Here is a 27,257-nt window from a genome sequence, read left to right as displayed (position 1 = left end):
ACTGGATAAATATCTGTCTGTATTTCTCAGCATTGAGGACATCATTAATCCTGACCAAATCTCCAACTCAGTTTGCAGAAATGCAGAAAATTGCAGTAAACCTCCACCATGCTTCACTGTTGCATGCAGACACTCATTATTGTATCTCTCTCCAGCCCTTTTGCTAACAACTTGTTTTTTGCTTCAGCAAAATATTTCAGATTTTGACTCATCAGTCCAGAGCACCTGCTGCTATTTTTCTGCTCCTCAGTTCCTGGTTCTATGTTTTCGTGCATAGTTGAGCCGCTTAGCCTTGTTTCCATGTTGGAGGCATGACTTTTGGCTGCAATTATTCCATAAAGACCACTGATGACACTGCTGGACATCTGATGTCAAAGGGGAATAAGCATGATGTGTCTTTCATCTTCTACATTATACTTCCTTGGCTGACCACTGCATCTATGGTCCTCAACACTGCCTGTTTCTTTGTGCTTTTTCAAAATAGCTTGAACAGCACATTTTAAAACCTCGCTTTAAAATCTTTGCCTGGGAGAGACCTTGGTGATGCAGTAGTCCCTTGTGTCTTGTTGCTATGCTCAGTCTTGCCATGGTGTATGACCTGTGACATGAAACTGACTTCCACAACCTGACATTAGTAGCAGAGTTTGGCTTTTCCTTACTTATACAGTTTTAAGCCTCCTACACAGCTTTTTATGTTTTAGTTAATAACTGTGTCTTAACATACTTATGATATTGATGATCATTAGCACCTGTTTGGTAACTCTGGGTAAATATATACCTGACTCTGGTCCCTCAAATCCCTGACTTTGTGCAAGTGTACAAAGTGTGCAAAAGTAAGAATTGAAAGCCAAAGAGTGGTCACACCAATTATTGATTTGTTTCGGGTCTCTTCTGTTTACTTTTCTTTTTGTTAATTGCTCACAACAAATTATCAAACTATTAACTGTCCAAAACATTTCTGTGCACAAGCCAAAGCCTGGCTCTATAGCACCCCCACTCACATTTTTTGCAACATTAACATCTAATCTATCATCTTATTTGCACCAAATTTGGCAGGATTTCTAATGACAAATGGATTTTACAATAACATCCATTTTTTTCACCCAACAGAAAATATGGCTTTGCTTTTATTTTCATTAATCTTTTTTAAGGAATTCTTCAATTTAAACCAAATTTAGTCAGTGTAATGTCAATATGCTCATGGTTCTACAATTACATTTTCAGTTTGGCAAAAGGAATCAATTAACCTACTTGTCCAAACAATTCCCAGTGCACATTTTGAAGCATGGATGAAAGTTCACATTTATGTTAAATGATGCGAATAGTGCACTTGCCAATAATGTTTTATTGTTATACACACCAACTGAAAAGTGAGACTTATTAAGTACAACAAACTTTTACAAATTCTTCATATTTAATCCAAACAAAGTCAGATTGATGACAATATGTTCATGAATAATTAATTAAAATTGTGTCATAAATATTACAGATATTACACATATAAAATATTGGGTACAGGCAAGTTAACATGCAAATAGTAAGTCATTGTAATAGTGATCTTAATTGGAAACAGAAAGTGATTCTAATGAACAAACCTTTTATTTAATGTCATGGCACATATGTCAATATTTCCTATATATTAAATTGGGAAGGAAATATTAAAATCTGAGATGGTTTGCCAGAATGAGGATATCACTTAACATGTTGACTGCCTGAGAAACTGAGAAAACTGACAAACCCTATTAGCAAATAGGGAATAATTTTCCTGAACTTTGTGTATCCTGTTTTAAAGTTCTTGAGTGATTGTTTAGTGTTGTGGCTTATTAACATCTACGAGGTGGAATCAAAAAGTTTTGAGACTAGCGCACCACAGATCTGGTCATGTTCACCAAATGTCCTCCTTCAGACACCTTAAAACCTGGCAGTAGATCTTGCTATTGATAGTCTGACGACTGCGAGTGGATTCTCAAAGCACAATGTTGCGATTAACGAAAAATATCAGCATGCACTTGGTCGAGCTGCGGACCTGCCTCACCTTTTTCGGTTGTGGAGACGATGGGCCTTTCCACTGTGAAGACTGTTACTTCGTCACACCCAAGTTTTGTTACTTGTAATGATCCTCGACTTGAAGGTTTAAAGTTCTTTGCAGACTTCGATGTGGTGTTCCTTCTGTTCCTGGGTCAGCAGCCTGGAGAAAAACTTGGCAGCAACACGGCGCTTGTTCAAATCATCGTTAAGATCGCCTCATTGTTCCGTATGACACACCGACAATGGCAGCAATATTGTGGATTGTTCTTCGACAATCACTATGCACAAGCTGCCGAATGGTTTCGACATTTCCGAGGGTTGAACTCAATGAAGTTCTTTCTGATCTCTCGTCACCTTTCAGTGATATTCTTCTTCTCTTGAAGTCAACTTTCCCAGTTTTTTGCCCAATTTCATGCAGAGCTTCAATTGCTGTCCATGATAAAATCACAGACATGTTATCACTCTTAGTCAGATCAGCACCAGTTGCACAGCTCCACATGTACACAGGACGTCTTTTGGCACACTGACTTATGAAGATTGGTGCTCCCTGTGACAATGCATGCAGCTTTGTGCTGCCATCTGTTGATATTTTACAAAACTACTCTCCAGACTGTTTAAAACCACCTCATACATGGTAATACAGGCTCTTGTAATACACTGCTTTGCTCTTGGCGCTTGGGCCCTTAAATTGAATGTTTTGCCAAGCTAGATGATAGTTTGATAAAAACAAAAAAGTGGAAATATTTGTATATATTAAAATGGTTATAGGTTACACATCATTGTACAGTGTTTGTATGCAAATTGTTCTGTAAAATTTAAACATAACATTCAGTGCCATTGGCAAAAGTGTAGTGTAAGAAAATAGTGAGTAAAGAGTAAAGTGAGTAAAGAAAAATAAAAGAGATAATTCAATAACACAATCTGTTATGTGTACTGGATTTCATGCAGCTATTGTTATATAAATGAATGACTGAAAGAGAAGCCACACAATTAAATGAAAAAAATATGCCAATGTATGGCTCATACAGCAGTGATCTGATTATTCCCATAATGGCTACAGGTAAGCAGTCTATTTAAAATAATGTTGTCATCAAAACAAACTAGTTTCCCTTGATTCCAGAACTTTGGGAAGAGGCACCTGTGGATGATAAAGTGGATTTATCTTTAGTTTGGTGCATAATTCATATATATGATATAATGAAATCTGAATGACACCCTCTTTGAATTCTATGGTTTTTACCGAACATATAAAAATCACCTGGGCCTTATCAGGTCTCAAAATTAGGTAAATACAACCTCAGATAAACAACATGACATATAACGCTGCTTAATTTTCTTTTTCTTATTCAAAGCAAAAATGGAAAAGCCATGTCTGAAAAAAGACAAGACCAAAGATGTTTGACCATCAGTGCCAAATTTAGTAAAACTAAACACAACATATTAGCACAAACACCTCATACCAAGCATCAAGCATGCTGGTGGAGGGGTAATGATTTGGGCTAGTTTTGCAGCCACAGGACCAGGGCAACTTGGGCCATGCAACAGGACAATTATCTCAAGCACACCAGCAAATATACAATAGAATGCAATGGCCTTGCCTCAACCGACTAAAGTCCAAACCAACTGTAGCAGGACCTCATAAGTGCTGTGCATAAACAAATGCCCTCAATTCTCAATTAACTAAAGCAACATTGTAAAGAAAAGTGATGGTGAGAGACTGATAAAATTATACAGAACAGAATTACTTGAAGTGTTTATTGCTGTGAAAGTGGTTCGACAAGCTATTGAATCGTATAGTGTACTTACAGTGTGCTGTGTGTTTTACACATACTTTCTCTATATCAGATTGATTTTTGAAAAAAAAAAAAAAAAAAAAAAAAAAAATATGGTGAAAAATGTCACGTCAGGTTTATTTCTATTGCGCCTTTCACAATGGAAATTGCCTTAAAAGCAGCTTTACAGAATTTAATAATGAAGGTGAATGGTGTGTATTTATCCCTGATGAGAAGCCTGGGGCGACTGTGGTAGGGAAAAACTCCCTTAGATGTTATGAGAAAGAAACCTTGAGAGGAATCAGACATAAAAGGGAAACCCATACTCATTTGGTCACATGCTGTTGTTTATCTAAGGTTGTATTTACCTAAGACCTGCTAAGGACCAGCTTTTTACTATGTCCTCAAAAATTAAAACCATATAATTCAAAGAGGGTTCATATATAGTATACACGCACGCACACACGCACGCGCACGCACACATTACAAAATGTCATCGCACACAAGTATAACATCAATAAATATTTCTTTCCTAGTAAAAGCTTTAGTATCAGGATTTCTGAAACCAAATTATACAAATCGAGTTTCATAAAGAGATGATTTGCCAAGGTTGATGTGGAGGAACTCGAATAGCAGAAAATCTGACCTCAACCTTACTAAACACCAATCCCACACCCTCCCACACATGACCCAAACCTTTTTGATATCCTTCTTATAAGGGTGGGTTCAGTCTCCCATAAGATGTGATTATTATTATTATCATTATCATTGTTATTGTTAAGAAGTTAATTATTTTAAAGAGTTTATTAAGGTTCTGTATGTTAACATTATGCCTAATGTTTCTTGAGAATAACTGACTCTATGCATGATCGCTTCTGTGTTTTGTCTCAGTCAGCTGAATTACATCTGTTGCAGTGCTAGATGCTGTTTTAGCTATTGGTGAAGATGGCACAAGAGAAGATGAAGTACAGTGGGGGAAATAATAATTTGATCCCCTGATGATTTTGTTAGTTTTCCCCCTTACAAAAAAAATTTACACTCTAGAATTTTTATGTTAGGTATATTTGAACAGACAGAGAATATAAAAAAGAAATCCATAAAAAACACTTTAAAGAAAGTTTATAAATGAATTTGTATTTGATTGAGTAAAATAAGAATTTGATCCCATACCAACCAGCAAGACTTCTGACTCTCACACACCCAAATTAGTCCTGTCTTTTTAACAAAGTACTCCTAATATCAACTCGTAATGTGTATAAAAGACACAGAATCAACCTCTTCCATTAAAAGTTATAGTATGTTTTAGAATGTTTCAGTCATCAAACTCTTGCTTATTTTAATACTTTATGGTAAGTTTTGTAGCCTATGATTAATTGGAGGAGAACCGTTTTATTGAATGCGCAAATAATGACTCAAACATATATGCACACATGCATATTGATTATTAAAAAAGGTTAACATAATTTTATTCAAATTGCTCATACTTAAGTTATTCCATTTGGTTACATGTCCATACTTCCAGTAGAAGGTCCTGACCATGAATTTAGATAGGACAGATTCTGTGCAGTATCGTAGATTATATGACTAAAATTAGATTGACTACTAACTTCTACATTTCTATGAATGAACACATGCAGAACATTTTCGTCAGAGGTCTAGTGTCCTTAGTGTCCCTAGAGTAAGTCATCCTGAGGGTGGAGCTGTAATGTTGATCTAATGTCAGGCTCAACATACAGTATATACTTACTGTAATCTAAGAATACATACTTTAATGTATTATCTATTGTGTTTGAACTGTGCTGCTATATTAGCTTGTCTAGCATGACTAGTTTAATTGTAGTGCTAATATAATCTGGGTTTTTAAGCCTTATCATACAGTAGAAGAGATTTGAATCCCACACACATGCTACTCCACACATCCCCATTTTCCCATTAAAGAATTAAGGAAAAAAGCATGGGAAATGTACTTTTCCAGCCTTTTGTTGCCCCAGTCCCAACTTTTGTGGGTCGTGAGAACACAAAAACAAGCTATACTGTATCCTTAGGACAAGTACAAATAGAAAAAGTAAAGATTCTTTGTAGAAACTCTAAAATTTGTGATAATTTGATTATTACTTAAAACCTAATCTTGCACACTGGTCTTGTGATTTGTGTCCATCAACTGAAAGGATTTAAAACACAAATTTAGAAAGCAGCACTTACAAAATTATCTTAATCTAAAAAGTCTTTTTTGTTTTATGTAACTTGTGTAAACGTATGTAACTGTCTACTGAAGCGATGTCTACTAAAGCTGCTTGGAGCGTAATCTTAAAATTAACTTCTTGGGGCCATATTCTACCTAAGTATTTGTTTCAATATATACAATACATTATTTTCTTAATTTTTTTTAACTATACAGAAAAGTACACTTAAAAGTTTAGCCATAGTGAAAATGCAACGCCTGTCTCTATTATTATGGTGTAGTAAATATGTATTTAATCTCCTTGAAATGTATAGGTTGTTTTTCTAATTTGAGTTCTAATAAGCACTTACCGCTTTTAGATAGGCCACATTGCTCTGTCTAATTTCATTGAGGAGCAGGTCACGAGGTGTTAGATCTACTTTTGGTGGCTGCCTTCTTCGAGGAACTGGTTTCAGTGTCTTGATCACATCTTTCAGGTTGTCCTTGTCATCTAGAGAGCCTGCACTTTCTTTGTTTGTCTGCTTGCGAGTGCTTCGTAAGTGAATGTTAGCCCTGCCATCTATTTTCTCTTCTTTTTTAGTTAAATTCAGAAATAGGTCACGGCATTTAGGAGTCTTCTTAAGCTTCACATCTTTTAATATATTAACAGTGTCTGAGTCTGAACTAGGTGGATGTTGTCGAGTAGGGTGGTGTGCCTTGTGACCTGGTGTTGATTCCATGGAGGGTTCTGTAGAGCTTTGTGAAAGATGCTGAGGACTCTGAGCAGCACACAGAAGTTCCATTCCAGGAATATATCCTCCTAACATCTCCAGCAGCCCAGGTGGCAAGTTCAGGTGGTTCTCATACACCTCCATGATCTGACGCTGCTCTTTTAACTGCTGAAGTCTCTGCTCTTCTTTCCTTTGTTGTCGCTGCAGGTCAAGGTTTCTAGTAAGTAAGTTTGTCACCACCATCCTTGGCCCAGGAAGTTCAAAATGGTAGCCAATTTTTAGCAAGGTGTTGTTGGCTTTCAGGAGACGTGCTACCTCCATCTCTGCATGATGGCCCAGCATATGCCTCTGATTGTGGAAGCGGAGCTCTGTTAAAGTCTCATTAAACTGTAGACAGCGCATTATTGCAATGATTCCTTTTCCAGTAATGAAGTTGGATTCAATGTTGAGTGTTGTGATGCTTCTGTTCTCACGCAGCATGTTGGCCAAGGAAAAAGCCACAGTTTCATCTGCACCTGTATTTGCAATGCTGAAGGTTTTCACATATTTGTTTTTCTTCAGTGTCTCAATGTAGTCTAAGAGCATTTCTTTAGGAATGTTCTCAATATTATTTAGGTTGATCTCAGTGATGGAGGAGTTATGATTGCGGATTTTGTCCAGGGTACTTTCCAGATTGGTATCATTTCCAGACGGCCTTGCAGTTTTTTTAATTAAACCATTACCAAGTGCAAGCTTTGGTATTTTCAACTTGGATATAACTCTCTCTTCTTTCTTAGGAACCCAGTTCTCATAGAGTGAGGAACCAGGTTCACACTGAGTCTGCTCAGTTTGCTTCATTTCAGTTTTTGTTGATTCCTCCTCATTTAACTCAGCATTATTAGGTTTTCCCTCTGTTTGTGATTCAGATAAATTTTGAGCTGGCTGAAAGTTGGTAAACATAATAATGTCGTGCTCTTGAGGATCATTCTTATCAATGTCTACTTCCACTTCTTTATCTTTTACCTCTTCAATCACTTCCTTCATCAGTTCTTCATGATCCCCGGTCTCTGCATCTTTTGATATTCCCTTATATGCATATTCTACCTCAATGTTTTTATCTTCTTTCATAGCATCCTCCAGCTCTTGTTCTTGTTTTTTCTGTATGATATAATATATGAAAAATATTGATGAAAGTAACCCAGTGAATATAGTAAAATTAATAATAAAGTATAGAATATAGTACGATATATTATTAAATAAAAACACGTTTAACTCATAGTTTTAGATTACTTGAGATAGGTACTGTATTTGACTGTATTACCTGACTGGGGAGCAGGGCTGTAGGGATTCTTTCTTCTTCAAGCAAACGTTTAGATTCTCTCTCCCAGTACAAGTAGTCCACTAGTGATCTATGATCAAATGAACCTGTTGGGGGTTTCTCAGTCTGGTCCTTCTGTCGCATCCCTACTGGCACTCTCTCATCAGGAGCAATTACCTCTATTTCATTTTGGAGCTCTTTGAGCTCTTCAACAGAGAGACCTGCCAGAATCACATCTTCATCAATGTCTTCATGATCATTAGATTCCCCTTCATTGTACTCTGAAATTTGCACAAAAAAAGAAATGGCAAAATAAGAACTATATAGTTACTGTAACTTGATTTATACCACATTTCTGGTGTACATTTTTAGACAATCAATAATTTTAATTCTGTTGATCATAAAATACCGAATGCTAATGATTAAACAGGAAATAAATTATATTACGTGAAAGTAAAAATTGAAAACCTTGGGTCGTTGCCTTAACAAATGCTTGGTTCAGTCTCGTTCCCACTGGTACTGCCTTATCAGAGGCAATATCATCCATCTCATTCTGTAGCTGCTGGAGCTCTTCAGGTGAAAGGCCTGCCAGAATTTTGTCTTCATCAATCTCCTCCATGTAGAAGTTCTGATCAAAGTACTTGGACATGTTCACACTAGACTGGCTTTAGTTAGGAAAACACAAGCTCAAACGAAAGCAGAATCAAGGCAGAATCACAAGCTGCTGTGGAGTGAATGTCAGCCTGAACTTCAGCTTGGTGTGAGAATCCCTCTGTGACTTATCCGAGGCTAAATATATCCCTGTTTTTAAAGAGGGGTGGGTATTTATGGTACACCAACATATTCTTTTTTCAGCAGCTTGAGTCAGCTGAATGGTTCAGTAGTACTTCAGTGTGACTGGTGACTGAAGTGGGGGAGAAAGACAGAAGCAGGTGGATATGCCAGTCAAATAGCTTCCATTTGCTTAGTCCTGAAACATAAACATGTCTAGTGCTGCCTGCTGTCATATGTACTAAGATCAGTTGTGTGCCCAAGTATTGACTTTATGCAATCTAATAGCATTTCTCTAGGATTGTTTTCAGTACTGTTTAAAGTTCATCTGTGTGACAGAGGAAATTTGATAGCGGATTATGTACAAAGTGCTTTACAGAATTGTAGCTTTTTTATTCACTATGAGCTTTCAGAATTTAAACCTGGATATCACACTCTTCTTTCTTAGGAGCCATATTATCTTAGGCTAAGTGAATAAGTTATCATTAAATCTGATCTGAATGTAATCTTGCTAAGTGCTTAGGAGTTAGCGTTCTCTAGTAATCACAAAACAACTAAATCAGTTTGGCAAATATATAAAGGCTTGACATTTCTAAAAAAAAAAAAAAAAAAAAAAAATGTACTCATTAAGGACATGTGTTCCTTTTCTTTTGGATGCTTTTGCATGAGTCTGAAGTATTAATGTTTTGTTATTAAAATCAAACAAAACAATATATTTGTAATATGTTCCATCATGTTTGGTAATATTTTCATTGTATTCATTTTATGTAATTTATCGAAAGATCAGTTTTGACATACTGAGGATTGGCACTTTAATAATATATATATTTTTACATTACGTTTAGATGTTTTTATTATGTTTCATTAAGGTAACTACAAACAATAAAGTGTGACGTGTGAAATGTATGTGTGTGTGTGTGTGTGTGTGTGTGTGTGTGTGTGTGTGTGTGTTTGTGTGTGTGTGTGTGTGTGTGTGTGTGTGTGTGTGTGTGTGTGTGTGTGTGTGTGTGTGTGTGTGTAAATAAACAAAAACAGTATAACGCGAAATTGAATCTAAATTTTACTTATGGCTTCAAAACTTTTTTTTTCATTTAGTTATGTACCCAAACAGATTGCAGTTTTTCATCAGGACGTATATTTGTCCCAAATCTAACTTGTTTGTAGACAAATGCAGGTGAACAGTCATGAGCAGAAAAGCCAAAGCAATGTGTCAGAACCATAAACAAACACCAAAATATGCACTTTTATGATTTCTACAAAAACTATTCATTGCAATGTTATACAGCTGGAAATATGGCTCACACCATGAAATAGAAGAAATGAGGTCATACAAAGCATACTTTTATATGTATGTATACCTACACTTTCCACTTTATTAGAAACATCTTTACAGCTGCATTTATTGTTATCTAATGAACCAAATATGTGGCAGTAGCACAATGCAAAAATATCATGCCGATACAAAGCAAGAGCTTAAGGTCGTGATCATAACAAATATCAGCGTTGTTTTCTGCGTAACTGAGAAATTTAAAAAAGTGCTGATCACCTGAGATTTTCACACATACAACAGTCTCTAGAATGGTGCAAAACAAACAAACAAAACAAAAACATCAAAATATTATGTGTGCAGAGGGTCTGCAGGCTGCAATAAATTTTTTTATAAAAGAAATCAGCAGAGAATTACTATAAAATAAACCCTTAAGATGGATGAGTTTTAACAGCGTAAGGACACTATCCTTAGCTAAGAACAAGAATTTGAAGCTATTGGGACAGATTCATCAAAACTGGACTGTTGAAAATTGAAAAAAGTCTCAACTTCACCACTGTCCAGATTCTGGTCAAGCCTCCGCTCTGTATATACTTCTTGTCTGACAATGTCACATGTCTCATGTGAATGTATGCTGTTGAAGCCCATTTACCTCAATGTTTTTTTGTTTTGTGCCTGCTGTGGCGCTATTCTGTTCCATTGCTGAGTTATTATATCCAACCTGACAGCTCAAACCAATTTAGCCATTATTTTCTGACCTCTCTTATCAACAAGGTGTTGCTACCCACAACACACCATGATTCTTTTTTCTTTGCACCATTCTGTGTGAACTCTAGAGACTATTTCAGTAAAAATCCCAGAAGGTCAGTAGTTTCTGTAATACTCAAAACAGCTCCTTCTGGTATACACAATCATGCCATGGTTAAAGGGATTTACATTTTTCCTCACTCTGATGTTTGCTATTAATATTAAACCGGAGCACTTATATCTGCATGATTTTTTTGCATTACATTGCTGACGATAGCTGATTATGCATAAATATGTACAGGTGTTCCTACTAAAATGGATGGTGAGTATATATATATATATATATATATATATATATATATATATATATATATATATATATATATATATATATATATATATATATAATGCACAAAAATAAATTTAGGCACATTTGAGAAGTATCCTGATAAAAAGCCAGATCCAACGGATGTCATCCAATTTGCTTCAATTAATTAAAAAAGATTTTTACATTTCATTTAAAGATCAGTAAATTAAACAAAGAAAACTAAAGAGCCATTAGATATAACACAAAGTCAAATTTTTGGCTCGTCGAATTTAAGGTAAAAAGATTTGATAGAAATTCTCACTTAAATGTGCACTTCCCATAATCCCCAAGCCAGTGCCAGGTCTTAACTTCCAAGATAAAAACATACATTAGCAGATATGAATGAAACTCTGAGCAGGTTTTAAGGGCGAAAATTTAAAGCTAAATTCATCTTAAGAAATCTTAAAACACCCTTTATTTTATATTATGACACCAAATATCTGTGCATTCTAGAGTTAGTGAAAAAGATAAGTTAACAATGAAAACCACTATTTAAAGCTTCACACCTGCACACTGTTGAAATAAAAGCACTTCATGTAATGTATACAATGTATACTAGATTTTTCTTTTTTTGGTATAATATTCATTACTTTAGTGTATGTCAGTAATATACATGTGCAGTATATGTCTCTCTGACACCATCTAACCAAGAGTTAGCCAAGGTGCAGGTTCCTGTTCTCATGAAATTGTCGATTAAAATATCAAGTAGAAATGGCACTCTTCAGAAAAAGTCACACAGCTGACTGCCCACAAACAAGACAAATCTGAGAGTTTATGCTCTTAATGAAAAGAAAACAATAGCTAAATGAAATTCCCAATAAAGCTTAGCATCCAGCGCTTTATGACAACAGCAATAATAATAATAATAATAATAATAATAATAATAATAATAATAATAATAACAATAAGAATAAGAATAAGAAGAATAAGAAGAATAAAAACTGTACTCATAGCAAGAAAACTCAAACACTTTAAAACAAATCTCTGCCATACATAAAAATACAAATTTGTACTGTTTGTGCTCTTAAAGCTAGAGACAAACACAGGGTTAAAAATTACCTAAATTGATAAGTATTTGTAGGGTTAATAAATAACCTATTAAACAAAATAAACAGACAAAATTCACTTAAAGCATGCGTCAGAATTAAGGTATTTCCAACACCAACCTTTTACACAGTTTGTTGTTTTTAACAAACTACACACCAATAAATAGAAGGAGAAAAATATTTTTAAAAAGTAATGGAAAAAAGGAGAAGAAAGAAGAAATATTGATTAATTTTTTTTTACAGAAGATTAAACATCTGGATTGAGCCATGAAAAAAAAAAAATTGTTCCCAGATGTAACAAATACTTTTGAGGAAGGCATGATTCTCCCTGTCAAATTACACAGATTTCAAGATTCCAGAGGCAGAAGGTGAAATTCGGTACAATAATGAAAAATAGCTTGTGAGTGGCAATTTAGAGAAAGATTGAGAAGTGATCAATAGAAGTAAAGACTTATGACTATTTTAAATGTCCTCACATATTTAACAATGCCACAACCTATATAGCTCATACACACATGCATATACATTCATACATTAGCCAAGACACACAATCACCCACCTTTCACTGGATATTCTCTTAATTAATCGATCATTTCCCCTGACAACATGGAAATGCAATTTATATGGAATTATTAAAGATAAAAAATATTACAATTATTCAAATATCAAGCATAACCAATATCTCTCACACTCGCACTTTCAAATTGGACTTCCTTAAAGGAGAAACTAGAACTACAGTTGACAATTCATTTCTGCATAGTGTTCTCTTTTCTAGCCATTGTCGTTTATAAACACAAAATCACCAAATATATGCATTCCTGTTCTTATGTGCACATGATTTAAGAAAACAGAATTGGCAAAGAAAGAAAATATTTAAAAAACATTACATTATAATCAGCAAAATCTGCACAAATATATAACAGTCTTGAGGAACTGTATGTTTAAAGGTAGAAGCGGTCACCATATTTGTAAAGTGGAATAAAAATGTAAACCACAAAAACAAGGAATTGACAGGACAGTCAATATTTAAAGTGCAAGTCTGTGGCAGTTTTTGTTTGCAGAAAACAATGTGCTCAAAACTGCTGAAAGTCATTTTACATACCAAGATTTGGAGTTGTTAAGACAGCGGCCAGTGGTGACTGCATAAGGAGATCGTGCCAGTCATACAGTATGCTTCTTTTCTCCAAGCCATCAGCATAGTTTGATTGATTATCAGCAATTTCCAAGACACTTTCGTTCTCTCTCTGTTCAGAAATAAATGATATATAACACCAACATCCCATCTCACCTGGTCCTTAGGATGAATGAAGGAAGAAGACAAAAACACTGGCTCAGACACATACTGCACCATGAATAGAAGGTCCCCCTCTCTCATTTGGCTGCCAAATCTTCATCTCTAGGACTGGTGTGTGTGCATGTGGCCCCCTTTTACACACAGAGATCTGACTCTGGCACTTCAGATTGGCACACACCTGTCAGCAGGTGCTTCCGGATGGACTAGACTACTGGCACACAACTAGGAAATCCATGCAAATTCTTTATCACTGCTTGCCCTGGTCTCTTGCACTGAATCATTCTCCTCCTTGGAATCGTCTGTCACACCTTCATTGCGCTGTGCTATACCTGAGTCACCTGGCCATTTTGTGCCCTCTCTGTCCTCACCTGCTTCTTCCATCAGCTCTGCTTCTGGGATCATCTCTTCTTCACCATCATCAGGAAAACGGTGATTGCTAGGGTAAAGAAGCTCTTCCTCTTCACCATTGTGGTCCAGCAGGGCAGCCATACCACGACCTGAGCACTCTGTACAAACACCATGGCGACGGGAGCCATGTTTGATGCCTACACTGGCAGCTGACATGAAGACCCGACTGCAGACCTTACATACATACTTCTTATCCTTACTGTGCACCTGGAAAAAAAAAGATATACAAATAGTATTAACTTTATTTATCCCAAATGAGGTCAGCCAGTGTAAAAATAGAGGATCTTGCACAACGGTGGAACTTCCCATTCTGGGAATTTGACTCTACAAACTAAATGTGACTCTGTGGTCATTAGCAAAAAATGCTGATCTATTTTTGTCAATAAAAGAGGTATAGGTTAACAGAAACAATCATACCTATAGTCTTATAAATCTTTACAGCTGGGAAACCATGTACTGTATTTTTTACAAAAGATGTCTAGCTGCTTATTACATATTACTAGGCATGTTTTCCTAGTCACAATTAGATACACATGAGAATCAGAAAGAGGAGTAAATATGGAATGTGACAGGTGACAGGTGCTGAATTATGGTGACAAACATTTGACTTATAAATATTATAATTTTTTTCATTATATATGCTAATGATGTTGATTGTGTAGGTGTTGGCTTTGACCTCTGATTTGACTGGGGGTTTTTCTTCTTTCTTTTTGTACTATATTGCCAGCTAGCCTGGTAAAACAGTATTAATTCATATCTTGACTGTTTTTGGATTAGATTTGTATTTTTTCATCATTTGTATTTTTATTTCTCTTATTATTGCAGCAGTGAGCATTTCTATCAACTCTATGCTGTAATAATACCTCCAACATGTCAGTTTGAATGAAATCTTACTTATGCCTATTTTATACATTTAAATGTTTTCCAAGTTTGAGTCTGTGCTCTTGACAGTGCTGCTCCCTGCTGACTCTCCTGTCACACTGCACTGCTCTCAACACACCAGTGTATGCCTTTTCATGTGCTCGCGGCGGGTGAACTTCTTGCCACAGATTTCACAGGGGTAAGGCCTCTCGCCGGTATGAGATCGCATGTGCCTCTTCAAGATGCACTGGTGCATGGCTGAGAAGCTGCAGTATGGACACTTGAATTTCTTCCTGATCACTGTGAAGTCATTCACTGCAGAGAAGAACAAGAGAAAATTTAGAAATTAAGAAGGAGGCATGAGAATTCAAGAGTAAATTTTTTACATTTACATTTACGGCATATGGTGGCAGCAGCAGCTTGGTGGTGCTGTCATTTGAACTTATGACCTTCTGATCTAGAGTCACTTTATGTGTAGCCATTTTTTTTTATTATTATTTATTATTATTATTCTTGTTTGTAAAATTTAAATAATAAATTAAATTAAAAGAGCATGGAAGCAAAATTAATAACATTAATAGTCACAGTGCCCCAAATGTTCTAACGACATAAGCCCAAAAGTATGTGAACTCCCGCCCATCATAATCTTATATGGGCCTTCCACAAACTGTTGACACAAAATTGAAAGCCTGAAATTGTCTGGAATATATTTGTATACAGTGTATCCAGAGGAATTCACAGCGCTTTACTTGTTCCACATTTTGTTATGTTACAGCCTTAATCCAAAAATGATTACATTTATTGTTTTCCTGAAAATTCTTCAAACAATACCCCATAATGACAATGTAAATGAAGTATGTTTAATATATTTGCAAATGTATAAAAAAGAAAAAAAGAAAAAAAATCACATGTACATAAGTATTCACAGCCTTTGCAAAATACTTTGTTAAAGCACCTTCGGCACCAGTTACAGCCACAAACCTTTTTGAGTATGATGCTACAAGCTTGGCACACCTATTTTTAGGCAGTTTCTCCAATTATTCTTTGTAAAACCTCTCAAGCTCCATCAGGTTGGATAGGGAGCATCGGTGCACAGCAATTTTCAGATCTCTTTAGAGATGTCGGATTCAAGTTTGGGCTTTGGTTGGGCCACTAAAGAACATTAACAAAGTCATCCCGTAGCCACTGCTTTGATATCTTGGCTGTGTGCTTAGGGTTGTTGTCCTGTTGAAGATAAACCGTCACCCCAGTCTGAGGTCCAGAGCGCTCTGGTGCAGGTTTTCATCAAGGATGTCTCTGTACATTGCTGCATTCATATTTCCCTCGATCCTGACTAATCTCCCAGTTCCTGCTGCTGAAAAACATCCCCACAGCATGATGCTTCCACCACCATGCCTAACTGTAGGGATGGTATTTGCCAGGTGATGAGCCGTGACTGGTTTCCTCCTGTGATCATTGGGACCTTTAATGCTGCAGAAATTTTTTTTGTATTGTTTCCCAGATCTGTGCCTTGATACAATCCTGTCTCTTAGGTCTACAGACAATTCCTTGGAGTTCATGGCTTTGTTTGTGCTCTGACATGCACTGTTAACTGTGGGACCTCATATAAACAGATGTGTGCATTTCTAAGTCATGTCCAACCAACTGGTCAACCAATCAGTGGAAACAGTATGCACCTGAGCTCAAGTTTGAATGTCATGCCAAAGGCTGTGAACACTTATGTACATGTACTTTTTTCTTTTTAAATACATTTGCAAAGATTTCAAACAAACTTATTTCACGTTGTCATTATGGGGTATTATTTGGAGAATTTTAAACTAAAGTCAAATGTTACTGTTACTGTTCCTGTTCACAGTAAAGTCCATAAAACATTGCTTGCCAAGGTTGGTGTAGAAAAACTTCATTAGCTTGCAAAGAGACCCGACCTAAACCTACTGAAAACCTTTGGGGTTTCTTGGAATGCTGACTGCATGCCATGCCTTTTTGCCCGACATTTGTGCCTGACCTCTCACTTGTGGCTAAATGCGTACAAATCCCCAAAGCCACATGCCATAATATATTGCAAGCCTTTCCAGAGAAGTGGAGCAACAAGTGCGAAGTCTGGATTCTGATTGTACACATGCTTTTGGCCATACAGTGTAAACATTTCCCCTTGATAGTCAGTGAATGAAAATATTTTTAGCTTTATTGGTATGTGTGCTCTATAAACATTAAAACATTTAGATAACTATCTTTGCTAGGCTTAAGGACAGACCATTTGACCAAATCCTACTTCATTTTTACACAAAATGTATGTAATTTACAAACCCGATTCCAAAAAAGTTGGGACACTGTATATAAAAAGGAATGCAATAATTTACAAATCTCATAAACTTATATTTTATTCACAATAGAATATAGATAACATATTTAATGTTGAAAGTGAGACATTTTGAAATGTCATGCCAAATATTGGCTCATTTTGGATTTCATGAGCGCTACACATTCCAAAAAAGTTGGGACAGGTAGCAATAAGAGGCCGGAAAAGTTAAATGTACATATAAGGAACAGCTGGAGGACCAGTTTGCAACATATTAGGTCAATTGACAACATGATTGGGTATAAAAAAAGCCTCTCAGAGTGGCAGTGTCTCTCAGAAGTCAAGATGGGCAGAGGTTCACCCATTCCCCTAATGCTGTCGTGAAAACTAGTGGAGCAATATCAGAAAGGAGTTTCTCAGAGAAAAATTGCAAAAAGTTTGGAGTATCATCATCTACAGTGCATAATATCATCCAAAGATTCAGAGAATCTGGAACAATCTCTGTGTGTAAGGGTCAAGGCCGGAAAACCATAATAGATGCCTGTGATCTTCGGGCCCTTAGACGGCACTGCATCACATACAGGAATGCTACTGTAATGGAAATCACAACATGGGCTCAGGAATACTTCCAGAAAACATTGACGGTGAACACAATCCACCGTACTATTCGCCGCTGCCGGGTAAAACTCTATAGGTCAAAAAAGAAGCCATATCTAAACATGATCCAGACGCGCAGGCGTTTCTCTGGACCAAGGCTCATTTAAAATGGACTGTGGCAAAATGGAAAACTGTTCTGTGGTCAGACGAATCAAAATTTTAAGTTCTTTTTGGAAAAATAGGATGCCATGTCATCCGGATTAAAGAGGATAAGGACAACCCAAGTTGTTATCAGCGCTCAGTTCAGAAGCCTGCAATCTCTGATAGTATGGGGTTGCATGAGTACATGTGGCACGGGCAGCTTACACATCTGGAAAGGCACCATTAATGCTGAAAGGTATATCCAAGTGCTAGAACAACATATGCTCCCATTCAGACATCATCTCTTTCAGGGAAGACCTTGCATTTTCCAACATGACAATGCCAGACCACATACTGCATCAATTACAACATCATGGCTGTGTAGAAGAAGGATCCGGGTACTGAAATGGCCAGCCTGCAGTACAGATCTTTCACCCATAGAAAACATTTGGAGCATCATAAAGAGGAAGATGCGACAAAGAAGACCTAAGACAGTTGAGCAACTAGAAGCCTGTATTAGACAAGAATAGAACAACATTCCTATTTCTAAACTTGAGCAACTTGTCTGCTTAGTCCCCAGATGTTTGCAGACTGTATAAAAAGAAGAGGGGATGCCACACAATGGTAAACATGGCCTTGTCCCAACTTTTTTGAGATGTGTTGATGCCATGAAATTTAAAATCAACTTATTTTTCCCTTAAAATAATTTTCTCAGTTTAAACATTTGATATGTCATCTATGGTGTTTTCTGAATAAAATATTAAAATTTTAAACTTCCACATCATTGCATTCTGTTCTTATTCACAATTTGATTCCAAGATTTTTTAAATGAGCCAAAAGTTATTGTATTGCAAAATCACATCTAAAATAGCCACGTTCGTGGATTTATCAAGTACATTAGAATATAGAGAAATTCGATGACCTTCCTTATGCACTGTTAAAGAGATGACTGAGGACATCCTTGGCAGCAACAGTTTTTTTGCAAAATCTTTGCCTAATGATACAATAACTGCAATACAATAACTACTAAAACTAAAGTCATTTTAGGTAAACCATATTAAAGATATGGCCCAAGTTGTCTAATCTGCATTTCTATTTACCAAAAAAAGTCTGGTTTGGTTTAATTAACAAGAAAACAAAGATCCAAATATATGGACCAGTACCTCCACAATGATCTTAAAATTCTACATTTCCCCCTTTCATAAAAACAAACATATGACATTTTCTATGTCTTGGGAAATATGTTGTATTTTGCCATACTGTTGCTTGCACAAATGAGTGTATGACATGAGTATTTTTGCGAAAATATATAGAATACTAAAATATACTTATTCTGGCCTATCCTTTATCAGAAGACATTGACTGATTTAGCAGCATTGATTTTCCCACATCTGATAAGGATGGTATTAAGACTTTGTTCCACATCCAGTGAACTTCCCAGTATCAAGACTCCCCCATCAAGAGATCGGATCCCCCAGGGCCCTACTCTGATTTTCTGATAGAATTTGCAGATTTCATTACAAATTTAGCTACTTCTTTATACAAAGCATTAATTGTTGGTGACTTTAATATTCATTTTGATAATCAGGAAGACTCCTTAAGAGCAGCAGTTGTGTCCATTCTAGAGTCAGTTGGAATTAATCAGAATGTTATAGGACCCACTCTCGATTTGTTGTTAACATTTGGATTAAAAATAAAAAACTTAGTCATAATTCCAAAGCTATTTCAGACCATTATTTATTATCTCTTTTAAAATTTGTCTCAGTCATTGCATTTCTACCTCAACACGTTACCGTGTTAAGCGAACTTTCACGTCAGCTACAGCAGCGCGTTTTATCAATAATCTTCCAGAAATTACGATATTAGATAGATCTCCGTCTGACCCCGCAGAGCTCGACTGGGCCACTGAACACCTAGAAACAACGTTACGTTACACTCTAGATGATGTAGCTCCCCTTAAGACCAAAATGATCAGGGAGAAAAAATTAGCACAGTGGTATAATGATTATACGCGCACCTTAAAACAGACCACTCGAAAATTAGAACGTAAATGGCGTCAAACAAAATTAACAGTATTTCAAATAGCATGGAAGGAGAGCCTCCTAATTTATAGAAAATCTCTTAGTGCTGCTAGATCAGCATATTTCTCCACCCTCATAGAAAATAACAAGCATAATCCTAGATTTTTATTCAGCACGGTAGCAAAATTAACAGGAACATGCACACCATCAATAGGTAGTAATGATTTCATGAACTTTTTTAATTATAAATTAAAAACATCAGGCAAGAAATCCAGACAGTTAATATAAATTCGAATTATTTCACAAGTAACCCTGTAGACAGCAGTGTAATTATAACAGACAATCAACTGCAAAGCTTCACTCCTATTCATGAGAATGACTTAATTTCATTAATTTCCTCATCAAAATCATCAACCTGCATTCTCGATCCCTTGACTACAAGTTTCTTCAAACAGATAACTCCAGAGGTAATTGAACCTGTTTTAAAAATAATAAACTCTTCCATTAGCACTGGTTATGTACCTAAATCCTTCAAACTGGCAGTTATCCACCCCCTAATTAAGAAACCTGACCTTGACCCATGTCAGTTGTCCAACTACAGACCAATATCAAGTCTCCCCTTTATATCCAAAATGTTAGAAAAGGTTGTAGCACAGCAGTAATGCTCACATCTACTTATGAATAAAAAATTTTAAATGTATCAGTCAGGATTTCGGCCTCATCATAGCACACAAACAAAGCTAGTTAAGGTGGTAAATGACCTGTTATTGGCCTCTGATCAGGGTTTTGTCTCCTTACTTGTTTTGCTCGACCTTAGTGCAGCTTTTGACACCATTGATCACAGTATACTACTTGCTAGACTTGAGAACATTGTTGGAATAAAGGGAACAGCTCTCTCTTGGCTCAGGTTTTATTTGACTGATCGCTATCAGTTTGTTGATGTAAATGGTGAGTTCTCCACACTCTCTGAGGTAAAGTTTGGTGTTCCTCAAGGATCTGTTTTAGGCCCACTGCTTTTCTCTTTATATATGCTGCCTCTTGGTGAAATCATTCAAAAACATGGGATTCGCTTCCATTGCTATGCTGATGACACACAGCTGTATATTTCAGCAAAGCCAGATGAGAGATATCAGCTTAACAATGTTGAGAATTGTGTAAAGGACATTAGACAGTGGATGCTTGATAACTTTCTTCTGCTCAACTCAGATATTTTACTAGGACCACATGCAGCTAGAAGTAAACTTTCCGATTACGTAGCATCTCTGGATGGTGTTTCTTTTTCAGCATGTATGGCTGTCAAAGACCTTGGTGTGATTATTGACCCTAGTCTTTCCTTTGAGTCTATAATATCACCAGGATCGCCTTCTTTCACCTTAGAAATATTGCTAAAATTAGAAATATGATGTCGTTACAGGATGCAGAAAAACAAATTCATGCTTTTGTTACTTCTAGATTAGACTACTGTAACGCTTTACTGTCTGGGTGTACAAGTAAGTGCATAAGTAAGCTTCAGTTAGTTCAAAATGAAGCAGCAAAAGTCCTCACTAGAACTAGGAAATATGACCACATCACCCCTGTTTTAATCAGTCTACACTGCTCCCAATTAAATCTCGCATTGATTATAAAATACTACTACTGACGTATAAAGCACTTAACGGTCTCGCACCGCAGTATCTGAGTGAACTTCTGTACCAGTATGATCCTCCACGCCTACTTAGATCAAAAGGTGCTGGCTATCTGTTGGTTCCTCAAATAATGAAGACTACAGCAGGTGGCAGATCTTTCTCTTATAAAGTCCCACAGTTATGGAACAGCCTTCCAACCAGTGTTTGGGACTCAGACACAGTCTCAGTGTTCAAGTCGAGGTTGAAAACTTATTTATTTAGTCAAGCCTTTCATCAGTAGATTTTTTTTCTTAGGTAAAGGCTCAGATCTGGAGGGAGCATGGATATAGAGTGTTTGGTGAACTGGTATATTTGTATGCTGTCGTCCCCTCACTCTCACACGTTCACTCGGGTTTGTTGACGGTGGTGTGGTGGGTCGTCTCTTATCCCAGAGATCCCTCATGTCTGTGTTGCCTTCTGATTCTCCCTTTTAGTTATGCTGCCATAGCGAGTCTTGCCGGAGTCCAAACTGCACAGTGATATTAACTTTCATACACCAATAGGGACACTTAATAATCCATATCCTTCTCTTCCCGTCACCCTCTTCTCTCTCTCTCTCTCTCTCTCTCTCTCTCTCTCTCTCTCTCTCTCTCTCTTTCTCTCTCTCTCTCTCTCTCTGTCGAGTTAAACATGCTCCTGAGGCTCCAGTGACCACTGTTCCTGCCCCACTCCCCTCGATGGATCTTCAGACTTCTGTGCAGCTTGGGACGGTCTCTCATCAACACCTTGGGTGGTTCCATGTAATTCCGGAGTAGAACGTGTGCTTTGAGGAGGGATTTGGACTGTAGTTAATGTCAACAGTCTGCTACACTGACTCAGGAATACAGTTCGCTTCTGATCATCATCACTGTACCCCGCAACATTGTATATCTGCTTCAAATGGACATTTGGTGCAACCCAGATGAGGATGGGTTCCCTCTTGAGTCTGGTTCCTCTCAAGGTTTCTTCCTTATGCCATTTCGGGGAGTTTTTCCTTGCCACAGTTGCTCATCAGGGACAAACATACTTACAAAGAACATATTTACGTTTAATCACCACATTATCTGTGTAAAGCTGCTTTGAGACAATGTTCATTGTTAAAAGCTATATACAAATAAAAATGAATTGAATTGAATTGAAGAGATAGATTAGGCGTTATCGTAGTTAGGTGATATCTGTTGTATCAATTGTGTTTCCCCAGCTTGTTCAAAATAAATTAAGACTTGCCTTGGACTGATTTACTGGTAATTGGAGGCCACATTCTTTTCAAATGTTCACAGCTTTTTAATTATTGAAAGAAAATCCCTCCTGATTATTTAGACACCACAGAAACTCCCACAAATAATTTGCTAAAGATTGGTTTGTGTATTAATGCAATAGTAAAATAATTGAGTGGGAAGAGTTAAAAGATCCAAAAAACATTTTTTGCAAAAGTTTCTGAATCAGAAGGATGAAAAGAATATTCTAAGTTTTCCTTTTTTATTTATTTATTTTTTACATAACATATGGTTTATAAGTAAAATAATTAAAAAAAATTATGTCAAGCTGACTTAATTTTTTTAAATTTAGCTTTGCCTTTTATTGAAAACTATGCTTAAAACTATACTTTGTCCCTAACAGTCCTATTGGTCTTACATCAAATTTTATTTAAGTGCGTTCAATGAATCATAAGTTGAGGCTATTAAAGAATAAAAGGTAAATCTCAACATGTGTTTCCCCAAAATAAAGGAGAGTTTCTCCGGTTGACACGAGCTGTGGAGGTGGGAAAAAAAGTTTTAATATCCAATGTTTTATCCAATCATAAAAAAAAAAAGTTAAAAAATTTTTTTCTTTCAGCTTCTCCCATTAGGGGTCGCCACAGCGGATCATCCTCCATACCCCCCTGTCCTCTACATCTGTCTCTTTCAATCCAACTATTTACAGGCCTTCCTCTTCCTCCATCCTCAGCATTTTTCTACCAATATACCCCATGACCCTCCTCTGCACATGTCCAAACCATATCAATCTCCCTCATCTTTTCTTCAAAATGTCCTACATGTACATGAACATGTTATGCTCTAAAAAACTAGTTTCTAATCCTGTCCATCCTCGTCACTTCCAATGAAAATCTCAACATCTTCAGCTCTGCTACCTCCAGCTCCACCTCCTGTCTTTTAGTCAATGCCACTGTCTCTAAACCATACAACATCGGAGGTCTCACCACAGTCCTATAAACTTTCCCTTTCACTCTTACAGATACCCTTCTATCACAAATCACTCCTGCCACTATTCTCCACCCACTCCACACTACCTGCACCGTTTTCTTCACTTTTTTAACACACTCATTACTTTGCACTGTTAACCCCAGGTACCTACACTCCTCCACCTTCTACACCTCTTCTCTCTGCAACCGCACCACTCCACTCCTCTCCTCTTATTCACACACATGTACTCTGTCTTACTCCTACTGACTTTCCCCTTCTCTCCAGCACATACCTCCACCTCTCCCTTCTCTCACCACAAATCACATCATCCGCAAACATTATAGTCCACGGAGACTCCTGTCTGACCTTGTCTGTCAACCTGTCTATCACCACTGCAAACAGGAAAGGGCTCAGAGCCGATCCTTGATGCAGTCCAACCTCCACCTTGAACCAGTCTGTCGTTCCTACTGCACACTTCACTGCTGTCACACTGTCCTCATACATGTCCTGCACCACCCTCACATTCTTCTTTGACACACCTGACTTTCTTATACAATACCACAACTCCTCTCTCTGCACCCTGTCACTTTCTCTAAATCCACAAACACACAATGCAACTCCTTCTGACCTTCTCTACACTTCTCCATTAACATTCTCAAAGCAAATAATTGCATCTGTAGTGCTCTTCCTCAGCAAGAAACCATACTGTTGCTCACAGATGATCACCTCTTCTCTCAGCCTGGCTTCCACTACTTTTTCCCATAACTTCATGGTGTGACTGATAAACATTATTCCCCTGTAGTTACTGCAGGTCTGCACATCTCCCCTATTATTAAAAACCATTACCAGCACACTCCTTCTCCATTCCTCAGGCATCCTCTCACCTTCCAAAATTGTGTATATATATATATATATATATATATATATATATATATATATATATATATATATATATATATATATATATATATATATACTGTATATAAAGTAACAACTGATTCTGCAAAATGTTATTTAAAAAGTAAGATATTTGACTTTAAAATGTAGTAAAGTAAAAGTCTCCCCAAATGGAAATACAGTGCATCGGGAAAGAATTCATTGCGCTTTACTTTTTTAACAATTTTTTATGTTTTATGTTTGGTAGCTTTATTCCAAAATGGATTAAATGGATTATTTTCCTCAGAATTTGCTCTGACATGCACTGTTGACAGTGGGACCTTATAAAGACAGTTGTGTGCCTTTCCAAATCATGCCCAAACAATTTAATTTACCACAGGTAAACTCCAATTAAGTTGTAGAAACATTTCATCGATGATCAGTGGAAATATGATGCACCTGAGCTCAAGCTTGCGTGTCATGGCAAAGGCTTTGATTACTTATGTACACTTATTATGATTACTTTTTTACCATTTGTTTTTCATTTTTAATACATTTGCAAATATTTTAAACCCACTTCTTTCATGTTGTTATAATGTGGTATTGTTTGTAAAATTTTGAGAAAAATAATTAATTTAATCCATTTTGGAATAAGACTGTAACATAACAAAATGTGGAAAAAGTGTGTAAAAACTTTCCAGGTGCACTGTACATCAACTGTCATTATGTTTGTTTATTATCTATAGTTTGAAACTAGATGTGACAGATGAAAGAGATGTGCTCAACACACCTTTGTAAATCTGTTTGAAAAAAGTATTATTTAAGTCAATTACTTATCAATGGCACTAACATCATAAAGTTAACAATCATGAAATTATTAATCTGGAATAAACAAAAATGCAGGGTACTCAAGGCTTTTAGTTATAGACTATTTCCTAAAGACATTTGAGATTGTTTGCTCAAAAAGATTTGTAAAGCAATAATGTTGGCTGGAATTGCCACTACAATAATTAAACCAACAACATGCACAAGTCTTGTTTATGCCTTAAATCTGTAGATTTTATGAGATTTTTGCACTAAATGCACCCTAAAATCCTAAACTTTGAATAGTAAGTTTTTTCTTATGTAGGTGGTACATTTCTATTAGCAGTAATCATATTGATAGACTTGAAAGTATAAAAAATAGACTTTATTAACAAATAAACATTTGTAGAAAAATGTTTCTTTTGTACATGTCTTGTGTGTTTTTGGTACAGTGCTTTTCCAAATCTCACTATTCTTGCAAAATAAAAAAAAAGCCCCTGAGTCCTTTTTGGTATAATTCTGTTTTCATTATAGCTTACATGACAAAACAGTCATTTACAACATTAGCAAAATGAAAATTGGCTCAATCGGTCTCTGTTATAGGACTGGAAAGTCGCTTGAGAGAAGGGGCATCCACCTGTAAGCAGAGCCTGACATGTGTGTCCAGGTTCTTTTGTGTTGCAAAAGCACGAGAGCAGAACGGACATACATAGCCTCGTTCTCCTGAGTGAACGGATGCCAGGTGACGACTGAGATCAGTGCGATCGCGAAATTGCTTGAAGCAGTAGGTACACTGTAGGAGCTTGCACTTGAAGTGAATTGTCTTTTCATGGCGGTCAGCATTGGACTTGAGCGTGAAGCTGGCTGGGCAGTGTGAGCACCGGTAGCGGGAACTGGGGGGGTTCTCAAAGCAGTTCATAGAGAGCTGCATTACCGAGAATGTGTGGCGGTGCTCATGCTGCCTCAGCTGGAGCAGGCTGCTAAACAGTTGCTTGCACAGGGAGCAGGCCAGCTCTTGTGCTACACAAACACCATGCTGCCCCTTTGCCATCTGATCCACCTCTATGGGACCCTGGCTACTGCCTGATTTAGAAAAAAAGAAAAAAAAAAATGAGAACACACAGATCTTGTATAATTTATCAAAAAAGTAGTAAAAATAATATGAATGTAAGAACAGAGGGCTAGATAAATCCATGCATGCTCACAAATACCTGCAGTGCTACTTGGACTATCTTCTTCCTCTTGTATTTCTTCCTGTAAGAATACATGCATACACTGTTAATGCCGACTGATAGATACATAACCTGTATAATGGAGTTTACTCTTAATACATGCAGACTGATGTAAAAAGTAAAACAAAAAGGAAACAGAAATGAAAAGCTGCTTCCTTGAACAAAAAATGTTAAGCAAGACAACTAAAGACACATGTGAAAGTAAACTCTTTGAGGTGCATATTGAGCTGCTTAGATTGTCAAGGTTTGTGCTGTCTTTATAGACACTAGAGAATATACAGTTTAAAGACGTGTGTGAGTATTGGAGGACATTAGTAATAGATTTTTTTACTCTCTGAATGTATGTGTGGTTAACCTATTCTTGTTTTATACACTCTATCTTTTCATAGAAACACATTATGCCTCATAAAAAAAACAAAAACACAGTACGCTCTAACCAAACAGATGGCTTGTTCACAGACATGGTGTGGCATCTTGGGAAGGGAGGTCCTGTGAAACCAAATGCCACCTTAATAAACATAGGGAAACTGTAATTTCCTGGACTAGAAGAAGAAAACAGAAAAGCCTCCCTGTTCCCCCCATTGAATAAGATTTCCACCTTCAACTATCCCCTTATATGTGTTCTTTCATATGCTCTAATGGATCTGAGTTTTCTATATGCTAAGAGTCACATGTGTGATAGTACAGTAAATGTGCAGTTTCAGTTCCTAG

At 36.7% G+C, this 27,257-nt stretch overlaps 3 protein-coding genes across 20 annotated transcripts in view; 1 reads left to right on the top strand and 2 right to left on the bottom strand.

Moving 5' to 3' along the window:
• The window catches only part of LOC310715085 (uncharacterized protein), a 401,686-nt gene that overhangs the window by 126,569 nt on the left and 247,860 nt on the right, over nt 1-27,257 (top strand). The window lies entirely within an intron of this gene.
• lmod3 (leiomodin 3 (fetal)) lies at nt 1,328-9,681 on the bottom strand. Of its 2 annotated transcripts, XR_014538111.1 has the most exons (5): nt 8,458-9,681; nt 7,993-8,270; nt 6,333-7,829; nt 2,214-3,166; nt 1,328-1,918 (listed from the first exon to the last, which is right to left on the bottom strand). XR_014538111.1 is itself a non-coding variant. In XM_083570389.1 (4 exons), exons 1-4 carry the CDS (start codon nt 8,636-8,638, stop codon nt 3,119-3,121), a joined length of 2,004 nt encoding a protein of 667 aa, XP_083426515.1. In that variant the 5' UTR covers nt 8,639-9,681; the 3' UTR covers nt 1,328-3,118. The 2 variants fall into 2 exon arrangements, 1 of the variants encoding a protein (XP_083426515.1); XM_083570389.1 differs by having other exon boundaries at nt 1,328-3,166.
• zbtb46 (zinc finger and BTB domain containing 46) overlaps nt 10,824-27,257 on the bottom strand; it is an 88,671-nt gene continuing 72,237 nt past the window's right edge. For 11 of the 17 annotated variants that reach the window (XM_083570401.1, XM_083570400.1, XM_083570390.1 and 8 more), the window contains 2 exons: nt 26,526-26,568; nt 25,685-26,397 (listed from right to left, as the gene is read on the bottom strand). In XM_083570401.1, the coding sequence (XP_083426527.1) occupies nt 25,898-26,397; nt 26,526-26,568 (543 nt within the window). In that variant the 3' untranslated portion in view covers nt 25,685-25,897. Of the gene's footprint in view, nt 14,097-14,889; nt 15,066-25,684; nt 26,398-26,525; nt 26,569-27,257 lie in introns of those variants that run through there. The other 6 variants (XM_083570393.1, XM_083570395.1, XM_083570397.1 and 3 more) reach the window with 1 other exon arrangement.

Source organism: Silurus aristotelis (genome assembly GCF_946808225.1).
Source record: "Silurus aristotelis genome assembly, chromosome: 19".
NCBI classification, from domain to species: domain Eukaryota; kingdom Metazoa; phylum Chordata; class Actinopteri; order Siluriformes; family Siluridae; genus Silurus; species Silurus aristotelis.
The sequence above is the reverse complement of the archived record's forward strand: the minus strand, read 5'-3'. Positions and strand labels throughout refer to the sequence as shown.